General features: G+C 34.7%; 1 protein-coding gene across 1 annotated transcript in view; it reads left to right on the forward strand.

The window, feature by feature from the left end:
- RYR3 (ryanodine receptor 3) overlaps window positions 1-10,375 on the forward strand; it is a 197,651-nt gene that overhangs the window by 185,087 nt on the left and 2,189 nt on the right. Inside the window, exons 95-102 of the mRNA XM_053979767.1 lie at window positions 2,195-2,237; window positions 2,808-2,935; window positions 3,855-3,915; window positions 4,767-4,913; window positions 6,556-6,690; window positions 8,711-8,867; window positions 9,887-9,951; window positions 10,054-10,154. Coding sequence (XP_053835742.1) covers window positions 2,195-2,237; window positions 2,808-2,935; window positions 3,855-3,915; window positions 4,767-4,913; window positions 6,556-6,690; window positions 8,711-8,867; window positions 9,887-9,951; window positions 10,054-10,154 — 837 coding nt within the window. The remainder of the gene's footprint in view (window positions 1-2,194; window positions 2,238-2,807; window positions 2,936-3,854; window positions 3,916-4,766; window positions 4,914-6,555; window positions 6,691-8,710; window positions 8,868-9,886; window positions 9,952-10,053; window positions 10,155-10,375) is intronic.

Below are 10,375 nucleotides of genomic sequence, written 5' to 3' on the forward strand. Positions count from 1 at the left end.
TCATTTTCTAGAGTTTGCAAGAATTAGGTATTTTACTTCACAGTGTCTCTCCAAGACATTTTGTGTATTAGTCTCGATTGAGAAAGTTTTAAAAAGATAACTTCCATCCTTTCCAGTGACTATTTCACTTGTACAGTAATATACTCCTCCCTTTCTTTCCCATTCCTTGTTAAACAAATGTGTATGTGACAAGAGGAGTAAATCTAGTGAAAAATAGCATTCCTAGAATTTGAGTAGGTCTGATAGGAATTTTTGTCAAGTTGTAGGCATTAACAAATATTGTAGTAGTCATATAGTGATTCTAAGAGTCTCAGTAAGCTGCAGCAGTTTTGAGGAGTGGCACAAACAAACACAGCAAGTCAGCTCTCTTCCCACAGAAAGAATGCCTTGACTACAGGCTGCTTTTCAGAATTTACTGGTAGGTTTAGATTATCTATTAGGAAGAAGTTCTTTACTATAACAGTGGTGAGGCACTTAAACAGGTTGCCCAGAGAAGCTGTGGATGCCCCAGCCCTGGAAGTGTTCAAGGTCAGGCTGGATGGGGCTTGGAGCAACCTGGTCTAGTGGAAGCTGGCCCTGCCCATGGCAGGGAGTTGGAACTGGATCATCTTTAAGGTCCCTTCCATCTATGCTCCATGATTACAATTTCTAAAATACCAGAAATTCTTGAATGCTTTGTTTTCCTACACCTAAGTTTTAAGAATTTTTTAAAATTTCATTCAGCAGTATGGACTAACACATATTATTAAAGTTACAACAGAAACTAATTGGGAAACTGGAGAGCTTGCTTATTTTCCAACCAGTTTCTTTCACTATTGATAACAACCCATCTAGATACCCAGTAAGTTTATCTTCAGCAAACAGAAGAATGAATTAATGAAATATATTGTCAATTTATCCCTAATGACACGCTGTACAGTCTGTTCAGCATGTTGCACTGTCTACTGTAGTTAAACAAAAGATTAAGCCTAATTTAAGCAGGCTAATCCTTCCCTCTAATGTTAACTGAGTCTCGAGGTTTACTGCAAGTACTGTACAATCAGATTAAGCACTGCTGGAGGGTACTCAGTGTTCTGTATAAACTGAAATGTGCTTTCTATAATGGGAAAAAGTAATTAAAAGTGTAGAAGATGTACCCTGACAAATTGTCGGAGTTTTTTGTAAAAGAGATAGACACAAGCTGGCTACACTATGACATATTTTACTTAAAAGCCTGAGAAATGAAACAAAAAAAAAAATAATACAAAGTATGGGACTAGAATATACCATCTCTTTGTGTCACTAGAAGCATTTGCCTTTATCTGGATTAATTTAATTCAGAATTCTAATTCAAAAAGGTAAAAGTTGGAGCATAGTCATTGGGAAGTTTGCCTCACATCCCAGCAGAACATTGTTGTGGAATCTCATTTTTCTTGTGCTAGTACTTGCTGTCCTTTAGTACTGTCCTTTAATTTAAATAGTTCTTTTTTTTCTTTTACATTCCTGCATATTTTCTCAACTCAGTGAGAAAATATCCAGGAAATAAGGAGAAAAAAAATCTTAAATTTTGTAGTGTTTCCTGCTAACTGGAATTCCTCCAAATGGGTATAATAGACATTAAGATCATTAGAATGAGCAGTTCTGGGATACTGATATATATATATATATATATATATATATATTTGCTATATATCGGCAAATGATCTTGAATTTTCTTGGTTAAATATTTTTATATTTTCTGTTGGCAAACAGTCGACTGGTTTTCAAGTGTTCAGTCTCTGTTTGAAATGTAATCCAATGACTAAAAATTATTTATGCTTTAAGATTCTCTTATTTTTTTATGAAAAGCCTTGTCTGGTTTGATTTTTATGGCTAGGGGTGATAAAGTATTATTTAGTAGATGAATGATATTACAGTGACTACCTGTTACTATGCAATTGTTAAGCTTATCAGGTGATAGTATTTAGCCTGCTGACCTTTTGTAGCCAGTCATATTTGTGAATGGGAAAAACAAAGGGGGTTTGGAGGGGGAAGATTATACTGCAGCAAATTATGATTAATAACCGTTGTTGTCCCCATGAAAAGAAATCATTCTCCTAATTTGAAGTGAAAAAAATTTGCAATGATCAGGAACACGGTATTTTCTCTTTTTTTCATTATTTTTTTCCTTTCCCCATACAAGTTAACTTGAAATATCTTTGCCTTATCTATGTAGGTCCTTCCCTAACAATTACTGGGACAAATTTGTGAAACGGAAGGTAGGTTTTTTATATTTCTATTATGTTTTTCAGAGCAATAACCTACTATTTGGTTAATTTGGATATCTGTACACTCCTGCACACATAAATACAGAAATGACAGAGAACTGGAATTTGTTTTATGGAAGTCATTGTTGTGCTAAATGTCTCAGTGAACAGGCAGCTGCGGCGTAGGTGGGAGGAGGGAGGAAAACAGAAGGCTGTGGTTTCCTTCCTAGACTCAGACATTTGAAATAACTTCATGCTGTCAATCAGCCAGCAGGTCTAATTTGCAGTCATTGTCATCTTTAGGATACAAAGCCCCCTCATTGCCCTAAAAAAAGAAAAACATGCCAGCTTAAATGACAGAAAATTATACATAAGCTTTCAGATAATAGCCTTTAATGCTTCTATTTTTCTTTTTACGCTCCCCTGGTTTCCTGGGAGTTCTTACTGTTCTAGTTGTGTTAATTGTGAAGGACTTTTTTTTAAATTCCTGACAACTACTGGTCTAAAGTAGGTGAATGTCAATGAGGAGTGAGCAAAAGCTTCCCTTTCTGTGAGCAAAAGCTTCCCTTTTTCCCTTTCTAGGTTATTAACAAGTATGGAGACTTATATGGAGCAGAGCGCATTGCAGAACTTCTGGGTTTGGACAAAAGTGCCCTTGATTTTAGTCCAGTGGAAGAGAGCGAACCAGAAGAGGCATCTCTTGTGTCATGGTACAACTTCTGAGCTTCACAGACAAATTATGCATGGGAATAATTTCATCATCAAAGATAAAAATGGATTTCATTTTGAAACTGTTGTGATATTTTCCTCAGTGTGGAAAATTCAAATGGATGAGTCTTCCTAGTGTGGAAGTAAAATAAAATAGCTTTTTGTTTGTTCTAAAACACATTTATGTTATAAAAGTAAGAAAAAAAATCAGCAAATTTATGCTGACTGATATAGTTGGCCACTCTTTCATTTTAAACAATAATTAATGCACCACTTATAAGTTTTTACAACAAAGTTTATAAACCAATGGATCGAAAAAAGTATTGATAATACCTAGATAACAAGTGTCTAGTACAGATTCAGAGCTGTTTTCCTGACTTAGTCAAGATGAGAGCTTGAATATGTCCCAGTCCCAAGTGATTTATGCTCCTACAAGAGTTGGCTTTCTCAATGTGTAAGATGCACAAGAAAGATTTCCCTTTCCATGCCCTCCAATGGCTGATAAAATATTTAGAATATTGAAGAAGGCATTACCTTTTCTCTTAGTTATTCTGGCAATATTTTACACTAGACAGAACACTAACCTCTTAAATTTAAGCAATTTGTGTTCCACATTTCACTACTTTTAGCATAGATCATCATTTTTTAAGTCAGGAATATAGAAGTATCATTCTTCCTGAAATTGTTACACCAGTTTTGTTGGTTTAAAAACTCTTTGTCGTGCTCAGAATTAATGAATACTCTCTGAAAAATGAAGTACCAATGAAGTACCTGGATCACTCAAAAAATGAACAATTAATCTACATCACCATCTTCAGCAAAAAAAATGTGAAGTGCTACAACTGGTTTGCTGCTTATAAATACAGAATTCAATACTTATTTTTGACATTTATGCATTTTAATTTTTTTTTTATTTTTTAGGCTAAGCTCCATTGATACAAAGTACCACATTTGGAAGCTTGGAGTTGTTTTCACTGATAATGTGAGTATGTTAGCCTAGGTGAATATGCTTTGATTTACACTAAACATGCATGTCCTTCACCATCTGCTTTTATTTTCAACAAACATACACAAATAATATTGCATTACAGAGCCATTTTAAAATATTTTTTTCTGTCTTGTGATTAGACTAAAGGGCGTTTTAATCAGAATTATATACTGCACAGTATAGATTGTTATAACTGCTATTATTGTACATTATTTATTAAATTAATGGTTTAAAAGGGAGTTCAATAATTATTGTTATGTTACTCTCCCATATCAGTGACAGTAGGCAAATTTCTTTGGCTCAGCCTCAAGGAGTAACCCTGGGGAGCGTTCCCATTCAAGTAAAGAATCTACATACACCCCTGCGGGTGTGTGCTAGAAATCCCTGCCGTTAAAAAGCAGGACTGAGCTTTTACAACAAAGTGATTGAGTGGAATTCATATGTCCCCAGGCTAGTCATGTTAGCTCAGTAGAGCACCATTCATCTTAAAATAAGTTATTAGTACTACCAATCATTGGTTGCACTATCAGGAAACACCTGCCTTCCACATCCCTGCCAGTGCCAGTAGCTGTCAGGATACATAGCTTTTTCACATACTTGTGATGTCTGTTTTTGGGGTTGTTGAGTGAGGCTGGTCTCAGCATTTTTCAACAGCAAATGCAGTGTGACATCCCCCTCCATCACTGGTAATTTTCAAAAGTTGGGTGAAGTTTGAGCTGTTTAATCCCTACGTAGGCAAAGTGTCCTACTACAATAACTTGAGTGACTTAAAAATGCGACGTTCTGCATCCAATAATGCACATCAGCACCTGTTAACCCTCTGCCACTTTTCACTTTCTCTGCAGTCATTTTTATACTTAGCTTGGTACACAACTATGTCTATCCTTGGGCACTACAACAACTTCTTTTTTGCTGCTCATCTGCTGGATATTGCTATGGGTTTTAAGACATTGAGAACTATTCTGTCTTCAGTCACTCACAATGGCAAACAGGTTAGTGCTACATGCAAAGGTTTGAAAAAAAATACCCTTTGTAAAAGTACTGGAAATAACTTGTACTGGAAATATCAGAATGCAATTCATTTTTATGATTATAAGATTGATCATATCTTCTTGAGCACACTTAATACATGTTAAACCCTATGAAATTATAACAATCTATACCCACCAATTGATGACAGATAAAGAAGTGTTGTACACGATATTTTAGAAAAACACATCATTTTAGAAAAATATAAGTATATGAACCAGCTCATTCTATATTCTCTGTGATGAGATGATTTGTGATAATATATTAAGAATACACAATCCCTCCTTAGTTACAGCAGTAATAATGATCTGGGCACTGAGTTTTAGTACCTGGCTAATAAGAATGTGCTTAAAGGTGTGGGCATTCTGCACCGTGGAATATGGTACTATAGCCCTTTGTCATGCAAAAATCAAGTTAATAAAATGTAGTTCTAAAACTAATTGTTAAAATTTCTGCAGGGAATCATGCTCTAATCTCCAAAGAATCCATGTTCCTAGCAAGCATAACAACAAAAAGCAAGCTTTATAGTTATTTTCAAACTCCCATTTAAGAAATCTAAATTCCCCGAAATATCATTTCAAACATACACATTCCATTCCTTCTCAATTGCAGTAACATATATTCTAAGCCCACACCTATGCCCTGCTAGATTTGTCAAAACATTTTATACCACATGATGTTTTCGAAGAGGCATAAAAATATACCCACACAAAGTGATGATGTGTTATCATCACATAAACAAATGAAATCTCTGGTTTTATACTATTTATTTTACTTCAGGATGACCAATTTCATATTAGTTTTAATGATTGTAATGACTTGTATATCTTCCTTATGAATTTTTGAAAAATGTCATAGTCAAAACTGAGCATAGTTGACAAAACTGTTTTAACTCAAGACCATGGCTTTTACATTCTTAACAAGCAATGAATAATTTTTCTACTCTTGTTGCTTTTCTGGCAAGTAAATATGAACACTGAAAGACAGCTGTAGATTTCTGCATTGAAATGCTCACTTTGGGAGCATGCTGACAGATCTGCAGATAGTGATAATTGATCAGCTTGTACTTCAATACTCTTATGTTTCTTTTAAAAGAGTAAATACTGGTTGTTGCATTTTTAAAAATATGTAGCTTTGAGTAAACTCCTCTCCAGAGCTGCATCTTCTAACACCAAATTCAACAGACAATATAATCTAGTCTTATTAACTGCTAAACTTTTTCACCTAATGATTTTATTTCCTTACAAGGCAGGACCTGAAAATTACTTACTCCTATCTAAAAATTTTATTCTCCATTTTAGCAATGGCTTTGCTAAATAGCTTTGGAAGAGAAAATAGACTATAATAAGTCTTTTTTTTTAAAATTTTTATTGTATATCAAGTGTTTCAAGTTATATTGCTTCAAGTTATTATAATTAAACTTTTAAACTAAAGAGTGTAAAAAATTGCTTTGGTGATACACATGTAACTGCTATCTTTAGTTTCCTTATTGGGAAAGGTACAATATGACTAATTTTCAATATTTAAGGCAATGCACCAAGCAGGCATGTCTCTTCTGACAAAATGATACTAAAACCTATTTTCATGTCATGTCTCCACACACAGCTTGTGCTTACTGTGGGACTCCTGGCTGTAGTAGTGTACCTTTACACTGTGGTGGCTTTCAACTTCTTCCGCAAATTCTACAACAAAAGCGAAGATGAAGATGAACCAGACATGAAGTGTGATGACATGATGACGGTAACTAAAACATCATTTGTGTGCCTCAAATATGATCCTGAATTTTCAAATGGATACTTTAGACAGAATGATAAGTAACGAGGGATGTGTTTGTTGTTAAATCTATTGGGTTCTTCTTGATACATGTCATTTTGGAAATATGAGAAGTGTTGAAATTCCCTCTGCATTCTCCAGTGGTCTAAACTCAACGGCAAATAGATGACACATAGGAAGGTATTCTGAATTTTTCTCCTAAATACTGTGGTTTATGATGTGCCCCAATGCTTTTACAGTTGAGGATGGCAAACCCTCAAAGTAAAAAAGGAATTTCTGGACAAACTGGTCAGAGTTTCAAAAAGCAGCTGTGTTGTCACAACAAAGAAACCCCATTTGTTCCCAATGGGAACCGTATTTCCAAATACGCAAGCTCTTTCTGTCCTTATTTAGATTATATGAATTATGTGATGTTATTAGCACTAGTTATAAAAGCCTACTCCAAAATTACAGTTAGTAATTTAGTCATTAAAAAAGAAGTCAAAGGTTAGAATGCAGAAATTACAACTTATTATGGGTGATAATCTTATGATACCAATTTACAATCTGATTTCTACTCATCGCCACTGAATGTTATTTCTGTCAAAATAGCATATACTCTACAGATATACATTAATATACAAAGAGTATTTGATTTTCTTACTGTATACAGAAAACATAAATTCAGATATTAAAAATGCAATATTCTGAGTCTGGGGCCAGCCGATATCACCGAAGGAACAGAAACTCTCTGCTCTGCATTTTACACCAGAGATAGAATAAAATACCTCAGAACAGAAGTGTATCATTGACTTCACAGAACAAATTCCTCCCTATTCTTGAACTTTCTTTTAAACACTCAGTGCAGGTTAGACATGCAAATTACAGAAATTATGAAACCTGTCCAAGATTTGTAAACTGAATGCTATGGTTTGGTCATAAAATAGGTGTAGGACTAATTAGAATAATGAAACTATGCTACATTTTTTTAACCACTTTATTAAGTGAGGTAAATAAATTCTAAGCTACATTTTTAAGTACTATTAAACTAGTACTATCTAGTCTTACGTCTTATGTCATCAGTAAAATTGCATTATAAAAATGGATGCATAGTTCTGTTTAGTGTTTGCTAATGCCAGGTATTATACTAATTATTTAAGACCCTGATGTCTAACGTGACTCCAGAAAACTGGCTATGGTTAGAGATTGATATTGGTTTTAAGCCATACTGTGTGGCTGAAGGTGGTGTACATGATTCTGTAGCCAATCATACAGGAACATCAGTAGTTTATCACTCTGGCAGAACACTCCATTCCAAAATACTTACAGAGCTTAAGCATACAGATTATTAAAGATTTTTCCATTAAGATTTATGTATTTGAAAATATGACAATACTTTTGTAAAGTGATTTCTTCTGCACTGAACTGAACACAGGTCATTTCACAGATCACAACTAATTTACAATATAATAAATCAGATATCTAGTGTTGCAAAATTAATTTATCTAGAAACCACCTACAAACAGGTAGATCTACTTCTGAAAATCCCAGTGTTTATTTTATGGCATATTTTCCACATTTCTAAACTTCGCTGCAAGACTTTAAAATATGTCCTCTTCTTACTCAGAGCAAGATAGAACCTTAGAAATCAATATAAGGAGTAGAATATAGTTGAATACAGTTACAAATACAAGAAAAATACTTCCAAAATAGTCTCAATCTGAAAGTAAGACCCAGTGAGTGAGGATCAGGTAACACTCAGCTGATGCTGACTCCCCCTCTTAGTAAGTGTACCTGAAGGTGGAATCACATTAGTTAAGACAGTAACAGATTTTTGGTGCAGTGTGTTTGATACATGAGGAATGATATTATGTGTTCTTGTTACTATAAATTGTCAAGAGAATTAGGAGAGCAGAAAAAAAAAACCAACCAAAAAAACCCAAAAAAAACAACACTAAAAGAATAGTTCATGGTAAATATATCTATAATATTCCTCTCTCTTTTTTAGTGTTACCTGTTCCACATGTATGTGGGTGTAAGAGCTGGTGGTGGCATTGGAGATGAAATTGAGGATCCTGCTGGAGACCCTTATGAAATGTACCGAATTGTCTTTGACATCACATTTTTCTTCTTTGTCATTGTTATCCTACTGGCTATTATTCAAGGTACCATCACTTACCTTAATAGACTTGTTCAAGATTAGTTCACCATTGAAAACCATATTTATGTTTGAGGTAAATTTAGCAGTATTGCTGTAAATTATTATTTCTGAGTTTATAAAATCATTAATTCTGAAAGTAATGATTTTTTATTAATTCATACATAATACACCTTTTCCCAAGTACTACACAAAGTCAAAGCACAAGGAATGTAACTTACATGGGTTGCAGTGTTTATGAACACTTTTGTAGCTGTCCAGCAATGATGAACCTTGTGCAGGATCACTGTTCTCCTATATTAAGCATTTAGACTTGGGAGAGCCTTGCCAAAGACACTCTTCCCACTTGTAGCCTGGAATCACCACAGCTGACTGGGGAATGGAGACTTTCCAGTTGGAAAGGGTAAATGACATGGAGAAAGTCACCATGGCCACATAGCCATTTCCTCCTTTCTTTAGAGGTTGATTTGCAGTTTTAATTGGTTTGCAGTTGTGGTTTACAGCAAACAAGACCCCTCTTTAGTGATGGGCAGCATTCAACACTCATTGCATAAACTCTTCTAAGGCTGTTAGGAAAAAAACGCACTGTTTTATGGCAACCTGGTGGCAAAGAAAAAAATGTAGCACATCTATACTGAGAAAAATTTACAAATGTCATAGTCTCCAAAATGATCCAATTCTTTTCTTAAAACATTGAAAGTGGAGGAGTAATGCTTCAAATCTGAAGCAGACTCACTAACTGTCCAAGGTGGGCTGTGGGAGCAGAACTGTCTATGTTGAAAAAAGACTTGGGATATAAGAGTTTAAAGAGAAGGAGAGTGAAAATTAATTTCATTCATGGGAACAAAAGAGATGAGTTTGTGTAAGGCTAAATGGACTATAATAAAGCACAAAAAAGTCTTTTCACTCTCAAGACTGTGCCTGTTTGTATAAGTACCCTAAATTCTAGACACTGGAGGAGTGACATTACTTGCAATATGAATATTGCTAAGTACTCAAGTGTTGCTACTTTTCTATTTGAAATAGGTCTGATTATCGATGCTTTTGGTGAATTAAGAGACCAGCAAGAACAAGTGAGGGAAGACATGGAGGTAGGAAGCATGTTACATTTTTCATTGCTCTTGTTCACCTAGATTGTCACAATTAGTGTTTTTGAGTTAAAATTCATCTGTAACCACAACTTCTGCTTTCAGACCAAATGCTTTATTTGTGGAATTGGCAATGACTACTTTGACACAACCCCACATGGCTTTGAAACACATACTTTGCAAGAACATAACTTGGCAAACTATCTGTAAGTACATTTTACAATTGGAATTACAATAGAGACCTTTCAGATGTAGTGTCATTTAGGTGCACACACTGCTGAAAATCCCAAGCCAGAATTCTACAAAACTGAGGAATATTTCCTCGCCTTTAGGGTCTCCCCTCCTCTATTCTATACTAATGGTTACTTTTAAAGTGCTCACCTTGCACATGAGGTATCTTAGTGGTAAGTTGCTTTAGTGTGGAAGT

This window comes from Vidua macroura, chromosome 6 (genome assembly GCF_024509145.1).
Source record: "Vidua macroura isolate BioBank_ID:100142 chromosome 6, ASM2450914v1, whole genome shotgun sequence".
Taxonomy (NCBI): domain Eukaryota; kingdom Metazoa; phylum Chordata; class Aves; order Passeriformes; family Viduidae; genus Vidua; species Vidua macroura.